Raw genomic sequence first — 16,956 nt, 5'->3', positions numbered from 1 at the left:
TATGCGGCGCGAATTGCCATGTCCAAAAATAATTCCAAAGAGAACTTTTCTATCGTGCAGAGCTTTCTAGCCCCTGGCGTAGAGCGCATTGTCTTTCTTGCCTCTGACACATGGTGTGAGAAACTGTCTAGTTTATTCATTGACAAGATCCAGATGATCCAGGCCATTTTCGGGACTAGTACCTTCAGGCAGCCGGGGTTTCCTCTTCAGAATATTCCAGTTTCCATTCCATTGTTTTCTTTCCTGATGGATTTCTCTCCTATAGCCCCTCATGATTTATTGTCTATTCTTAAATCTTTGAAATCGGGTTCTCCGGCCGACCCTTGTCTGGCCAGGCTGTTAGCCGCTGCTGCTGATGTGGTCAATCCTGAGGTTAATACCATCATCCATATGTCTCTCCAGACCGCCACAGTTCCACTAGAGTGGAAACAGGCCAAGCTGCCACTGCTATTAAACAAGCCTTTGGACCTCTCCATGCTGGCTAGCTACCGACCTATTTCTCTTCTCCCGGCTGTGGCGAAAGTGTGTGAGAAAGCGGTTTAAAAACAGCTTGCCAATTTTGTTGAAACATCCGGCTTGCTCCACCCAGCCCAATTGGGGTTCAGGGCCACATGTAGCACAGAGACAGCCCATGTTGAAATGTCGTAGGCTATAAGAGAATGTCTGGATGCAGGTGGCAGAGTGGCTCTGATTTTATTGGATCTCACTGCCGCCTTTGATATGGTGCCCCACCTCCCATTACTAGCCCATCTCTCGAGCATCGGCGTCTCTGGTCTAGCATAGGATTGGCTTAAATAATTACTAGAGGACAGATCACAGCAGGTATGGCTGCCCCCATTCTCCTCGGCCCCTAAAAAGGTGACCACAGGAGTTCCGCAGGGCTCCACCTTGAGTTCTCTTCTCTTCAATATATGTGTCACTCCCCTTGAGTTCTCTTCTCTTCAATATATGTGTCACTCCCCTGACATATCTAGCGGAGTAGCTATGAGCTAAGATCATAGCGTATGCAGATGATACTCAGCTCCTCTTTACTTGGAAGGAAAACGACCTGGCCGCGGATCGAGCTAAAGACTGTCTCTCAGCCGTTTTTAAATGGCTCGCATTGGCTCAGCTAAAGTGTAATGAGGACAAGTCAGAGGTTCTTCTGTATGGGTCCTTCCCTCCGCAATTTAGGGAGGCACTCTGGCCCACAGAGTATCCTCTACCGAATTCTGCAGGCCAACCTGTTGAGAATCTGGGGGTCTGGTTTAGTGAAGACCTCCGGTTTTCCACGCTGCATGGCGCCGCCTTGTGACGCACAGGAGTACTGCTGATAAAAGCTTCTTGATCCAGGCAGGCACCTGGGGAATATTCTAAAGGTGAGGAATCTGAGAGGAATAGTGTTACTGAAAGTAAGTGACTTGTTTGGAGTCTGATAGTGGATGGCTCACCCCACTCCTCTCCTTTCACCCTCCTCTGTCCTCCGCTTCAGTGTGCAGTTTGAACTTTCTAGTAGAGTCTTGGATAAGTTGCTATTGGCCTAATTAGGTCTAGTTCTGATTTCTTGCTGGCTTTTTTCTCTTTGCATCGTCTTTTAAATCGCGTGTTGAAGTGTTTTTTCTATCTGAGTCCCATTTTTATCTAAAGTATTTGGGGGTCTGAATTAATTTGAAAGCCACTTTCAGTGCCTTCTTCATTGTACTCATTAACAAGAAGGAAAAACTTTTCATGTTATTTCAGAACCCCTCAATTCCCTTCCCTAGACTCCCCATTTTTTTTATTGGCTTTGCTATTAGGGCTAAATGGTATTTCATGAACGGCTCTTGAAGGATTTCTTTTCCTTCATGACTACAACTGGCCCCAGCATCGTCGGAGGACTCAAATGCTCCTTCTTAGACCCTTGACACTGCTGCGTTGTGTTTGACTAAAGGATTTCATTCGTGGAAAACGTTTAAACATGGCCTGTAGTAGAGCAGCCATATTTTAAAAATTAAGCCAGCGCTGCCCCATCCTCTTTCTTATTGAATGCTTATTGTGATGTTTGTGCTAAAGATTCCCTGCTTATTTTTATCTTTAGATAGTGATTCTTTTAGCTGCTTCTCACAGACCATTTGTTGATAATAGTTCATCACTTTGACACTTGTTCTAGATATGGAGGCCCTGCTGAAGAAATCGGAGCTGCAGCATGATCCGCCAGAAGATGGTTGTCCCTTTGGGCCATTAACCCAGCGGCTTTTGCAGGCTCTCGTAGAGGTGAGTCTTTAAACGGCGCCTGCAAACTGCATTCAGGCCCAGTCCATCTTGAGTAAGGGACGCTTCGTCTATGCAGTGTTTTGAATTTGAATTTAAAAATATTTATTGAGCGCTCGGACACCAAGCAGTTTCATGGCGCTGTAGAGGAAATGATACCTGAGTGAGAGGGTGATGCGGCTTAGATTTTAAAAACCTGTGCAAACAAATTGGTTTTCAGGGTGCTCCGGAACTCCAAGTACGAGGGTGTTGATCTCATTTGGAAAGGTAGAGAATTCCAAAATTGTGGAGCAAGAACGGAGAACATTGAGCCTCCCATTCTGCTCTCCTTGAATCTGGGCACCACCAGTAGGGACAGAGAAGAGGATCGGAGTTGTCTGCTGGGGATGTAGGGGACGATTTTTGTCGTGATAAAAGATGGGGCTGTTCCCGCAAGAGCCTGGAACGTGATACATCCCATCTTAAAGAGGGCCCTTTCTCTAATTGGGAGCCAATGGAGGGATCTGAGAAGGGGAGTGGTATGGTGTGACTTGGGTAAACCATAAGCCAGGCGGGCAGCTTGGTTTTGCACCAGTTGGAGCCTCCGGATGGCGTAAGCGGGGGCGCCGTTGTGTAGGGCATTCCCATAATCCAACCGGGAAAGGACCATAGCCATCAAGATCAATTTAAGGGCTGAAAAGAAAAAAAAACGTGAGATCTTGCGAATGGTGCGCAAAGTAAAAAAACAGGAAGATACCACTGTGCTGATCTGAGAGTGTAGGGTCAGTTGTTGGTTGAGGGTGATTCCCAATGTCTTAACGGTGGGAGAGGGAGAAGGGGGGGGGGGACCAAAGGAGGGGGGCCAGAAGAAGGGGGACCAAGGGTTGAGTTTGCCGCCAGTGAGAAGAAGCTCGGTCTTATCAGGGTTGAGCTTGAGGTGGTTAAAGCACATCCAATCCCTGATAAAGACCATCACCGACTGGAAATTAGAAATAGAATCGGGGGAGTTAGAGAGGTTAAAAATGAGTTGGAGGTCATCGGCGTAGTTAAACACAGTGACCTCCATCCTCTGCAGAGCACAAATGAGCGGGCAGACGTATAAATTAAAAATAAGGGGGGAGAGAGAGGAGCCCTGAGGGACGCCACATAGCACTTTGCGGGCCTCGGAGGAAAAATTTGCTAGGTGGACTGCCTGTGAGCGGTCGCTCAGGAACGAGCTGATCCAGGCCAGGGTAGAACCTCCAATGCCTGCCGCCTCGACACGGGAAAGGAGGATGGTGTGATCGACCGTGTCGAAGGCGGCCGACAAATCGAGGAGAACCAATGCCTGAGGGAGATTAGCATCTTGCCCCGCTCTGAGTGTGTCAATGACAGAGCACCACTTTTTCGGTGGAATGGAGAGGGCGGAACTTTGGTACGTTCGGAGAGTTTTGGTACTTGTATACCCTTTGGTAATCATTGTCCCTCCGTGGTATTGTATTATATTATCCCAGTGAGTTGAAAATCAGAAAACATACCATGTTGTGATGGGCAGGAGAGTGGAGCTTGAATTGTACCTAATCTGGAAAGAGCCAGGTGTTTGACTGATATTGTAAATTGTATTTATATAGCACTTACTACCCCTGAAAAAGCGTTAAAGCGCTTTGCAGCGAGTAGCACTCTACTCTGAAACCCAACACTAGAGGGTAGTAGATTAGTAAAAGGCGTTCTATTTGTTGTTGTCTTTTTTTTTTTTGCATTAGTTGTGTTAGGTTTGTGATCTTGACATTCCTGTGTGTTTAGTAGAGTTTAGACCAGGGATAAGATGGTGGGAATCGATTTTACTTTTTATAACTCCTTGTTGGGAGAAGTATGCTCATTCCTATACTTGAGAGCACAACCAAACATATTCTTAGGTATCTTACACAATGGGGCCCCTAAGAAGTACCAAGGGCGTGGGAGATTTTATTGTTTCAATTTGTTAGCCACAAATGTATGGACTATATGTAAAATAGACTATGAAGAGTACTGTGACTAGAAGTGTAGATAATGGAGCAAAAGGAAGATGTGATAATATTTCTGGACTCCATGGAGGAGTCTTGCTGTTGTGCTTCGCATTCATCGTGCACATTGTGAGAGAGCTTTAGGTGCCTACATTAAGGCTGCTCATGTAATTGAGTCAAGAAATGACCACAATGATGTAATGAGAGAATGCAAGCAGTGGTAAGATGCCGACAAGTATCAGTTGCCTTCCCAACGAGTGGAGAAGTCTGTTGAAACACGCTTGCAATGTTCACAAATCTGCACACGAGTTTCCAAGCCAGTAAATTGATCATCTCAGGTGGCTCACGTACACGCACTCTCCTTCAGAAAACTCCAGCCTTCTAGAATGCAAGAACTATCAACTAAGCTTTCTCAGGGAGCAGACCAGAAATGTAGAACTCCTTATCCCTCTCCTCAGCCCCCTCGGAAACCTGTCTGGTTGGATATTAGACATGAGGAAACTAAGATCAGCTCATAAATACTTTCACAAATAATTTGTGTTCTCAACATCACTTTGGTATTCTAGTTCTGTGCCTTGAATTCTTTTTCACCTGTAAAGTAACCTTGCTAAGGTCTGCACTATACATAACCTCAAAAAAATTAATACATAAACACCTCCCTTGAACATTAAGGAAGATCTGGATGGTGTAGAGTCGAAGCAAAATAACATGATTAGAGTATCAAAGTATTTTATCATTTAACATCTGGCCAAAAACCAGCTGTCACACTTTATTTTTATTGTCTCAGATCCAGTTCCCTTCCCCTTTTGTCTTGTACTGTTTCTGAAAGAGGGGATTCTTATTCTGCTAAGGGTGGAAAATGACTGGCCAGCGACACAGCTTCAGCTCTGTGTCGATAGTACCCTTTTGCTTTGGGGTCGTTACTGCACTAAGGTTTCCGTAGCATATAGCAACTGAAAGATCTTCAAAATATACGACATTTCCTGCCGGGCTCGCATGAATGAAAGAAGGTTTTACAATCTTACTGACCTGGCACTTCACGAGAAAATCATGACACTAATGATGAATTTTACCACATATCATTAGTAAGGGGTGTAGAAGACTCCTTGATGCCTTATACCTCTTAAGTGGTTCTGTGGCAACAATCTGCTATTTAGGCAAGTTTAAGATTGACCTCCTTCAATGACCTAAATGTAGACAGTATAAAAATCATTTTCCTTCTACATTTATTAGCTTTTTTCCCCCCTACATCTCTATTAATAAGTTTTGCAACATCAACTAAGACTTTTTTCTCAAATTCTTTTTTTTTTGTGGCAGATTTTGTTGACAGTTGATTTATGGAAAAAGTAGATTTGCGACAACCACGGTATCTCTTCTAGACTCTATTTCTTATAATAAGACCAATTCAATCAATCAATCAGGGGTTTGTAAAGCGCGCTACTCACCTGTGAGGGTCTCAAGGCGCTAGGGGGGAGAAGCTCCGGATTAGTCGAAGAGCCAGATCTTGAGGTCCCTCCTGAACGTGTGCAGGGTCGGGGAGCGTCTGATGTTCACAGGGAGCTCGTTCCAGGTCTTGGCCGCAATGTAGGAGAAGGCTCTCCCGCCTGCTCTGCTTCTGCGGATGCGGTGGACCTGTGCCAGGACGAGGTCGGCGGAGAGGAGGCTCCTTTTAGGTACGTAGAAGGATAATCTCTCGTTGAGATATGTGGGTCCGGAGTTGTTGAGGGATTTGTGGGTGAGGAGCTTAAAGGTGATCCTCTTTTTGACGGGGAGCCAGGGGAGGTCTCGCAGGTGTTGGGTCATGTGTTCGTGGCGCGGTGTCCCGAGGATGAGACTGGCTGCGGCGTTCTGGATGGTTTGGAGTTTGTGTTGAAGGGTTCTGTTGATTCCGGCGTAGAGGGCGTTGCCCTAGTCCAGTCTGCTGGTTATGTGTGCGTGGGTGACTGTCTTTCTGCAGTCGGGGGTGGGGGGGATCCATTTGAAGGACTTGCAGAGGATGCGCAGGCAGTTGAACCTGGTGGAGGCGACTGCGTTGACCTGACGGTTCATGGAGAGGGAGGAGTTGAGAATGATACCGAGGTTTCGTGCGTGGTCTGTAGATGTGGGTGGGTCCCCGAGGGCGGTGGGTCACCAGGTGTGTCCCAGAGGTGCAGGGTCCGAGGATGAGGACCTCTGTCTTCTCAGAGTTGAGCTTCAGGCAGCTGTCTTTCATCCAGGCTGCCACGTTCTTCATTCCTTCCTGAAAGCTGAGTCTGGTGTCTTCAGGATTTTTCGTGAGTGAGAGGATGAGCTTGGTGTCGGCGTAGGATACGATGCTGAGTCTGTCGTGTCTGACGATGGCGGCGAGGGGGGCCATGTAAATGTTGAAGAGTTTGGGGCTGAGCAATGATCCTTGGGGTACTCCACAGTTGATATCGGTGGGTTCGGAGAGGAAGGGAGGGAGTCTGATCCTCTGGGTTCTGCCAGAGAGGAAGGATCGGATCCAGTCGAGCACGGTTCCTTGTATCCCTGCGTCGTGAAGTCTGGCTGCAAGAATATGGTGAGAGGCTGCGGAGGGGTCTAGAAGGATAAAGGCTGCGGTGTGACCATGGTCGAGTAGCATGCGGATGTCGTCGGTGGTAGCGAGGAGGGCGGTCTCGGTGCTGTGGTTGCTGCGGAATCCAGACTGTGAGGCGTCCAGGATGGAGTTCTCTCCTATGAAGGCGGCCAGTTGGGCGTTTGTGAGTCTCCCGCTTGCATTTTCCGCGAAGGGGAGAAGAGAGATGTGCCGGTAGTTTTTCAGGTCTGTATGCTCGACCGTGGGCTTCTTGAGGAGGGGTTTAACCTCTGCCTGCTTCCAGACCTCTGGAAAGATGCCGGACCTGGAGGAGGCGTTGATGGTTTGCTATAATTCGGGTGCGGCGGCTGCAGGGGCTCCTGAGTGGGTTTTCTTCATGGTAGCGGAGATGTGTTCTGTGGTGGCGGGATCCCAGGTCATGAAGATAGACTTGTCGGTAGCGTTGCGGGGGGATGGGGGGTGTCCGGCATCTGTTTGCTGAAGTTGTCATAGAGGGCCTTGATCTTCAGATGGAAGTAGGAGCGGAGCTTGTCGCAGAGTTCCTGGGAAGGTGTGACGTCCGTGGCTTCGTTGGTGGGTTTTGCGAACTGCTTTATGACGTTGAACAGTTCCTTGGCGTTGGTCGAGTTGGTCTGGTCTTTGTCTCTTATGAAGCTCCGTTTGGTGTCTCTCAGGCGCTGGTGGTATTTCTTCAGGGCGTCCCTGTGGTTGTTAAGTGCTTCCTTAGTTTTCTGGTTTCGCCAGGTTTTCTCTAGGCGTCTGCAGGAGCATCTGGCTTCTTGTAGTTCTGAGGTGAACCAGGAGGCCTTCAGGGGCCTATGTTGGCGGGGCGGCGGAGGGGTGCGAGCTTGGCGCAGCAGGATATCCATTGGTGTCGGTCGTGTCGTTGGGTGGTTCTTGGAGGAGGGTGGTGTTGAGGTTTTCCTCCATGACCTTGCTCCAGTTCCTTCGTGGTGGGCGGGGGGGGGGGGTGCTTTGGTGCGGTGGTGGTGTTGAATGGGAAATGGACGCAGTGGTGGTCTGTCCAGTGGGGCTGGGTGGTGTGGCTGAAGTGAATGTTGGTTCCTCCTGCGAAGATGGGGTCGAGGGTGTGTCCCGCTTTGTGAGTGGGCATGTTGACTAGCTGCTTCAGTCCGAGGTTGGCAAGGTTTTCGAGGAGAGTGGTGGGGTCGGGGTCGGTGCTGTTGTCGAGGTGGAAGTTCAGGTCTCCGAGTAGAATGTAGTCTGTGGAGGTGATGGCATGCGGTGCGACGAGCTCGGCGATGGCGGTTGTGGACTGGGTGCGAGGTCCCGGCGGTCTGTAGATGAGGGTGCCGCGTAGCGTGTTCCTGGGGCTGGGCTGGATCTGGAAGTTGAGGTGTTCTGTGTTGGAGTGGGGGTCGCTCGTGCTGGATGTGGAGAGTCGGAGGGGGGTGTGGTGTGCGATGGCGAGTCCTCTTCCTGGGCGGTGGGGCCGGTCCTTTCTCTGGATCTTGTAGCCGTCTGAGATGGCAGTGGCGATGTCGGGGCCGGAGGTGAAGTTGGTCCAGGTTTCGGTAAAGAAGGCAACGACGGGCGAGAGGGTCTCGATCAGGTCCCAGATCTCTACGGCGTGTCAGTGAAGGGAGCGCACATTGAGGAGAACACAGGTCAGGGTTTCGGTGATGCGTACGTCAGGTGGGCCTTCGGTGGTAATGGGGGTTGTGTCGAAGGTGATGGATCTGTGGCAGAGTCTGCAAGAGAACGGTCCTTGGGTTGTGTTAGGCGAGGATCTTTTGCAGTTGGTGAGTCTTCCGGGGTTGAGTGCGTGGAGTTGTATCGGCGGGGTCCTGGAGATCCAGGGTTCCTAGCGCTGGCCGCGGTCGGGGCGCAGACGGGCTTTCCTGGCGCGCAAACGGCATGGTCGACAGTAAGGGAGGGGAGCGGGACCAGGGTAGGGAGGCGGGAGTGGTGCTGTGTCGGGAGGCAGGGCCGCAAGGGCAGCAGCGGCGGGAGAGGGACCGCTTTGAGACTACCAGACAATGAACAATACGGAGTATGCACAAACCTAAAAAAGAAGGCACAACAATAAGGGGAGAACGAGTGATAAACCGGCAACAATAGACAATTGAAAAATGTACGAACGGCAGGCAATGCGGAGAACTTGAGGCACTGGGAACTGGCTGCCAGCGCGTACCCTGCTCGTGAAGGGCTTGTGAGCTGAGGCTGAGCGACTGTTAAGGCGGAGCTGCTGGGGAGAGTGCTGGCCAGGACCAGAGGTCAAGGCTTCACACGCTCTAACCCGCAGCGGTCGCCATTAAGTAGGGGAGGGGGGCGGGACCAGGGTAGGGAGGCGGGATTTGTAACTTAGTACTTTTTACTACAATCTTCGGTAAACAATGCCTGACCGCTTCTCCGGTAGAGTAAACCCAGAACGAAACAACTATGGTGAACTGATGCAGGAGGTTGTGAAGAAATCATTGCTTTCGTATTGCCTGGGACACTCTCCCAGTGTAGTGAAGCTCCAAATGCAGAGGGCTTTTTGACTGTTGTGTGAACATGTTTAAAGAAGCAGCTAGTCCAAGGATAATGTTTCCAGAAGGTCTGCTTTCTTCAACACATTCGGCTTCAGATCAACTACTGACAAGTAAGCGTTTGTGTTCTTGTTGCTCCTGCAGACACTATCTGATCCACTTCTTTCTAATTCCATTTTCGATTAGGAGAATATTATATCTCCCGTTGAAGACTCCTCAATCCCAGACATAGCTGGGAAAGAATCTGGAACGGATGGGGCAAGCACATCTCCTCGGAGTCAGAACAAGCCTTTCAGGTGAGCACCACTCTATTCCTCTCTGAAATGTGTCTCTTGCTGGATCGTTGACTGTGTCCGGGAGGAAGCAACACACAGGTCTATCCTGGCATAACCTTTACAGCCCAGGCAGTAAGATTGAGGTCTGGTGAACACAGTTGGTCTTTCTGGAGTTTGAGATGATGTGGCACATTGGCGACACGTGTTGCTCTGAAGCGCCCCCTTATACGACAGTTGTTTTATAGATTTTTCTTGTGACCGCTTTTGCTGCGGAATAGACCTTACCTACGCTCTACTTGGACATTGAAGGCTCTTTATAAGAAGTGTACACACAGAGAATTGCAACTTTTGTGGGCGGAAGTCAAAAGAAAGATGAAAAAGCAATGTTTGCTGCACCTCTACTAGCATAAAGACCTCTGCTAGCATAAAGGGAGTGTATGGTTTACCTGCAGGAACTTTATTCTTCTCCAATGTACCTCCAAAAATAGAAAGAGTTAACCAGGCGTGGTATTTAAGTTTTATTGGTGCTCATTATTATAGTAATGAGAAATAGGAGGGGATTATGTTTAAATACAGCGGCCAATGCACAGTCACTGGGAAAGGTACAAATGATTGATGATAAAGTGCTATCTAATTATTATAGCTGAATGTGGAACAATGCTAAGTGTGCATGGTTTGAATTCTTATAGTGTGAATGTGGGGATGGGTGCACATGTTGTGAATGTAGGGATGAGTGCACATGGTGTGCCTTGCTCGCATTCACATGGTGGGAATGTGGGTATGAGTGCACATGGTGTGCCTGGCTCGAGTTCACATGGTGTGAATGTGGGGACGAGTGCACATGGTGTGCCTGGCTCGAGTTCACATGGTGTGAATGTGGGGACGAGTGCACATGGTGTGCCTGGCTCGAGTTCACATGGTGTGAATGTGGGGACGAGTGCACATGGTGTGCCTGGCTCGAGTTCACATGGCGTGAAGGTGGGGACGAGTGCACATGGTGTGCCTGGCTCGAGTGCAGATGGTGTGCCTGGCTCGATTTCACATGGTGTGAATGTAGGGACACGTGCAGATGGTGTGCCTGGCTCGTGTTCTCATGGTGTGACTGTGGGGACAAGTGTAGGGGTGGCTGCTTAATGGGTTGAGATTAGTCAGGAGGTGCATGTATATGCAACAAAAGTCTGGCTTAGAGTCAGATCTGTCTGTTGGGGTCGAGACTGAATCTCTGTCTAAGGTTGCGAGTGGGGCCTACTTTCATGGAGGTGTGGATTTGTATTGGTCTCTGATCATTGCCCTAAGGACTCCCCTGTCTGATCATCCGAGGAGATGAGGGTAGGGTATCATCTAATGTTATATTTCTTGTTGTGGTCTACGACCTTACGTTCTCCAGGAGGGTCTTCCACTTGGGGAGCTTTACAAATGTCCATGTTGATGTTGTCCATGTAATCAGGATTCCTTCCAGGTCTGCTGGTTTGGTGCATTCAGAGGTTTTGACATCAGCTGTGATTATCATCATCGCCACTTCCAGGTGGCCGTGTTTGATATTTAAGTTGCGGAGTGTTTTTATAGTGCAATGAACTGTTTCCTTCTGAGGAATAATCAGCTGCTACATGGATTGCGTGGCCCTCAAACTTAAATGGACTTTTGGCTTCGGCCACAGCAAAGCTTTACTTGGCAATGTATGAGAAAACTAATGACGATCAGTCGATGACAAGATTTCAGTTGAACCCTCTGTTTAATTCGAGATGCCTGTTGGAATTTTATGAGAAGCATTATTTCTCTATTCAGCAGACGATGTGTAAATTGTTTTGCATGTCCATTAGTTCCATGTTTTCTGGTGTCCCTTAAAATCGGACATTGTCTGAGCCCGACGTACCTTGAGGGTCTGTGGGTTTTTGTTGATGTGCCGGATGTCTTATCACCAGTGTGGGGTGAGCAAAGTGAGGGCTCCAAGCTTGCAATCCGTTTGTCCGTAGATTTTATTTTTTTGGTGCAGTGTGGTGGATTCTGTGTATGTTGTAGACACCTATGAGGTCATCATGGTCACTGTAAGTTTCACAGTTCCTACCAAGAGATTTACTGCTACGATTTCTCTCATTATGGGCTCTAGTGTGATTTCTTGTGGTTTGGAATGTTTGGTAGGTAAAGGTTGTGTGTCACCCTTCACTACCTCCGTGAACTGCTACTGTCCTGCAGGTCTGGAGGTGGACATTTCTACTAAAAGGATGCTTCTATTGGTACTGAGTCAGGGTGAGAGCATGATAAGGCTTCTTACCTTGTCTGTCAAGACCCTAGCACTCTTAAGTAGCCGTAGTAGGCCTCTTTTGACACTCCTGCATATGGGATGCATCCGGTATCATAGTTCAAGTTGGCTGCCAAAAGATCGATACACCGAGATCTGCTTTTGTTCTCATCCGTCTCTAAGCTGCTTGAATTCACTACCTGGAGGGTCTGGTGCCACTATTCAGAAGACCTAATTTTTTCAGGGAAGGCTGATCTTCTGTAGGAGGTGTGCGGTGTCTGGAGTGGTGATCACCATCTGTGCTATTCAGTCTCTTTTACTCTTTTTCTATTCCTCCCTGTCTCCACCTTACAGTCTGTGCCCCTTTTTGTCATTGTCCCATGTTACGAAGGTGCTCCCAGTGTGGGCTGCACAGAGGCCGCGGAGTCTTCCGGGCCCACCTGTCACCAAAAGTGGCCTCACACTCTGGCTGGACGGGCAGTGTGTGTTTTCGGATAGTTGGTGTATGCGTTCGGTGTCTCGCTTGGCATCTGTGCCAAATAGGCATTGTATGTCAGATTCAGTGTTGGTTCTCAGTGGAGGAGAGCCTTGGTCTCCGAGTTCCTCTAAGCTCTGATCCAGGCATCGATTAAGTGTATCTCCATGTGTCGTTGCTGCCTCCCTAACAGCCGGTCTGCTAGAGCCTTCTAGGAACGCTGCCATCTTGGAGTCATGGTGTGATGACTTGTCTCTTTCCTACGTAGCCCTCTTTGGGAAGTCCCTAGAGGTGCAGTCGCTGTCTCAGTGATTTAAACGAGCACTCTCCCAGCACTCTACTTGGTCACAAAACGAAGGCAACATCTGGCATTGTCACTATATATGATCAACGGAGATCGGCAGAGTAAAGCTTGATAGTGGAGCTGCGCAAACATGCTGCCTGTGAGCTGCGCAAAGATGCTGCCTGTGAGCTGCGCAAACATGCTACCTGTGAGCTGCGCAAACATGCTGCCTGTGAGCTGCGCAAACATGCTCCCTGAGACCATTTATCCATTTGTTTCTTTTGGGCCATTCCTTATCAGTGTTAACCAGTGAAGAGACGAGGACAATTCAATCATGTAAATAAATGGTGAACGGTACATTTAGAGAGTATGACCACTGTTGATTTGGGTGACCAAAAATACTTTTTTTTAGGAGGCCTTTAGAACGGTTTACGGTGTAGATTTAATTTCAAAGTGTTTGTTACATGGATCCAACCATATATTGGTGGTTCATGCAGTGGTGTACTTGCTTAAAACCACTGGTTTGATGGGCAATTTGCTGGTTAGCAGTTTTACTTCTGAATATCTTCTATCACTCAGTATTGGTTGCGAGAAAACATCCTTTTTGTCTTTTTGGCAATGTAAACTTTCAAAGTAGTTGGAGCGTTACAGCAAGTTCATTAAATTGGTTTGACTGAGTGAATTTGAGTTTCTGGGTCCTGGAAAATGTATGAGATTCCTTAGAAATGCCTCTTTTACTTCTGCCTCGTTTATTCTCAGTACATTGGATTGCTCGCTTCTTTGTGTTCAGGGGATAGATGCCTAGGACAGGCAAAAAAAATCCTTTGCAAGAGAGCTGGATATGTGGTCCTTGGTACCCTTCAAACATATCAGCGAGGCTCGGTCTGTGGCTCGCTGGAGAAAAGGTGGTTGCGAGACATTGGGAGTTTGTACTTGGAAAAACTGTTCGGCACTCTCAGTGGGGCCTGGACAGTCCTTCAGTATGCTACAATTGGTAGTACGGCTCATGCGATATGGTTGGATTTCCCCGAAGCTCCTCGACAGTCAGATATGTTGCAAATGTTGCTGTCGGTGAGTACTGCTCAGTGATCGGTGTCTGTTTTGTAGGGCACTCAAAGGCAACAGAGTGTGGGGGAGCTTTCCAGCTAGGCAGGCCTGGTTGAATGATTTAGGGGACCACTTGACGGAGAAAGAATGGAAGGAGGTGTGTGCACTTACTAGGTGGGTGTTGTGTAACAGCAGATTTAAGTTTATTCTCTTCAGGTATGTGCGCTGCACTTATCTGATGCCAATGAAGCTGAGCAGAAGCGATGCCGGTAGGTCGGCAGACTGCCCAAGGTGCAGGACGGTGGGTGCCTCCTTTCTACACATGGCCTGGCTGTGTCCGATGGTGCGTTCTTTTTGAACGACTGTGACGCCGAGACAGAGGAGTGTGACTGGCATTGTGGTGGAAGAGACCCCTAGAAGGTGTCTCCTTGGTATAATTAAGCCTTGAAGGGGGGAGGATGCACTGGATGGTTTTGCAGCTAGTGTTGGTTGTTGCCAAGAGCCGCATTGCAATGGGCTGACTGAGCCCGCCAGCCCTCTGTGTCCCTGTGTAGTAGGGATATAGTTGAGTGGGGCATAGCTGAGGAGATGCACATTAGATTGGCCCGGAAAGATGATAGAGTGAGGGAAGAATATAGATCTGGGTGGTGATACTGGAGGCTTTGTAGGTGGCCGGGGGGGGGGAGGGTGCTGGGGATCTGGTGCAAGGGTGCAGGCTACGGCTATGGGTACAAAGGTGAGCACACGGGGAGGGGCGCTGGCAGGGGCTGCTGCAATGGAGGTATGATGCGGTAGACAATGCGGAGGGGATCCTGGGAACTTCTCTGGTAAATCCACGGCTTGAGCAAAAGGATTGCATAAGTGTATTTACTGGTATTTGGTGGGGGTGTGACTTACCTGGGGAACTGGAGGTGGACAAAACAATGACTATTGATATTGTAAATATGTTGACTATGATGCTGGCTTTTTGTTGTCTATCAGTGAAAAGAATACAAACATATGTTTAAAAAAAACTTCAAATATATTCCCTATACCTGTGCGTCCATATTCAGTTCATTCACTGTTCTTTCTTCTGTCCTATCTGTTGGCAGGCTATCCGCAGGATGGCACTATTCTTTCAGGGATACTCAACATGGTCCTTATAGTTCATTTGTATGTTTTTAATCGCAAATAGTAATTTCACTGATAAAATCGAAAAGCCCTAACAGTTTGGCTCGTGGGCCCTGGAGGCTAGGGCATCTAACAGGCATCACTAGGTGGGCCCTAAACAAGTACTGTCCTTCGTCCTATAATGTTTGAGGACTCCCCGAGCGAGCTACAATACCTAAATGATCTTCTCCTTCCTCTGACATGCCTCAAACAATCCGCCTGCACTCAACATTCTGTTGTCATCACAGGCTCTGGCCTGCAAGCAAGAAGACTCATGACCCGTGCAACATGAGCCAGGGTACACGGACATTTACTGAAATAAAACTCTTGCAAATTAAATGCAGCTTTAAATGAATAAAACAATGCTCAAAGTGACAACTCTGTCTTAGGGGCTCATTTATAATTTGTTGAGCAGAATTCCGTCAGGGTGATGGAGTCCAATGTCACACTAACAGAGTCCCTGCCCATCTAATTTAGAAATGACCATCAAGCTGGCAGTCAGTTGTGCATTGAGCTTTGACGAGAACCGCCGTCACAGTGGTACCTGTCAATGCTTTGTTAAGGCATTTGTCAAACATATTATTTTTTTCGCCCAAAATAAGTTTGCAAAGTGTGATTCTCTTTTTGGAAAAAAAAAAAAAGGACAGTGCCGTGACAGGGTGAGGGGTGCATTAGACAGTTTTCATTGCCTCTTACAGCCAGGGTTCCCCCTGATGATGACGGGAAATGACAACTGACCTGTATGTCTGCCCATCTACATTAGGTGGGCAGATATAGTTGTCAACCTCCAACGGCCCTTACACTGACGGGCCGTTGGAGGGGTGTAACCATGGTGATGATGGAATAGTCTCCACCGTGGTTACACCAAAGGTCTGCCCGCATATAAATCGGGCGGGTGGACCATTGTTAGCGATAAGGATACTCTGCCGTGACGGAGTATCCTACTGCCAACATATAAATGAGCCCCTAGTAATCCAACATCTCTGAAACTAATAAGAATACATTCACAGGACCTGCATCTGGTACATACAAAGTTTTATTGGTAGCACTTTAGCAATAGTTAAATGACAACCTTTTGGTTCTACAGCGTCCCACACACCAAGTCCCTGGAGGGTCGTATTAAGGAGGAGCTGATTGCGCAAGGCTTGCTGGAATCTGAGGATCGACCAACCGATGATTCAGAAGATGAGGTTCTGGCAGAATTGCGCAAGCGGCAGGCAGAGCTGAAAGCTCTCAGTGCTCATAATCGGGCCAAAAAGCAGGAATTGCTCAGGTAAGATCAATGAAATGTATCGGAGAGTTTGACATTTGAAACATTAAACATTTTGTTTTAGATACCTACATCTGTTAGATTTTATATATACCAGTTATGGTGTGTTGTATTCTATAACTGGCAATTTAAAAAAAACAAATGTGAACACTTTTTATTGAACAAAGCTCATCATACCATACAGTACAAGAAGAGACATTGTGAGCAAGAGAGCATGACGCAGTACAGAGTATAAGACGTAGAATGGACAGAAAGCATCTGACAGCAAACACTGGGTATTCTTCTGGCGCTTTTACGGCCTCCAAAAAATGCATCTAGCTCATCATCTCTCTATTGTAACGACTGCCCAACCTGGCTTCTGCACTGCTTTATTCTCCCATGGTCGTGCCCCGGTATTCTTGCCAGAGGCCCCACACCCTTTCCCACTTTCTGGGGCAACCTCTACTTCGGTAGGCTGCTTCCTCAGCCCCCTGGCACCAGTCTAGATCTGCCTTCCATTCAGCAACACTCAGGGGGTGGGGGGTTGCCCCCCAGCGTCTTGCAGTGTTGCATTTTGCAACTCCAGCCGCCATTGTCAGCCTGATCTCGGTGTAGCAGATGGTATACAAGACTGTGAGAGGAACACCTTCTCACTGATGGTATACAAGACTGTGAGAGGAACACCTTCTCACTGACGGGAGCACAACTGGAATGGCATAAGAGAAGTATTCGTCAAGTTCATTGAACTTGACGAATACTTCTCTTATGCCATTCCAGTTGTGCTCCCGTCAGTGAGAAGGTGTTCCACTCACAGTCTTGTATACCATTTGAATCGGATGCCTTGGGACTAGGCACCAGACGTAGATGCACACTAAAACTTGTTTACTTTTATTAACCTTTGTTATAACAATCAAATCACGAGGGCCCACTGGCGACATTGTCTCGGTGAGGCAGAGCCAGGCTTCTTCTCCCTCTATCATCGGTATCAGGCATTTGGCAT

The 16,956-nt window shown here is 48.2% G+C and overlaps 1 protein-coding gene across 1 annotated transcript in view; it reads left to right on the top strand.

Annotated features, from left to right (window-relative positions):
- TADA3 (transcriptional adaptor 3) overlaps nucleotides 1–16,956 on the top strand; it is a 141,591-nt gene that overhangs the window by 89,457 nt on the left and 35,178 nt on the right. The window contains exons 6-8 of the mRNA XM_085624277.1: nucleotides 2,129–2,232; nucleotides 9,426–9,535; nucleotides 15,795–15,980. Coding sequence (XP_085480403.1) covers nucleotides 2,129–2,232; nucleotides 9,426–9,535; nucleotides 15,795–15,980 — 400 coding nt within the window. The remainder of the gene's footprint in view (nucleotides 1–2,128; nucleotides 2,233–9,425; nucleotides 9,536–15,794; nucleotides 15,981–16,956) is intronic.

The sequence above is a fragment of the Triturus cristatus genome, chromosome 9, assembly GCF_964204655.1.
Source record: "Triturus cristatus chromosome 9, aTriCri1.1, whole genome shotgun sequence".
NCBI lineage: Eukaryota > Metazoa > Chordata > Amphibia > Caudata > Salamandridae > Triturus > Triturus cristatus.
This window is presented reverse-complemented; position numbering and strand designations above follow the sequence as displayed.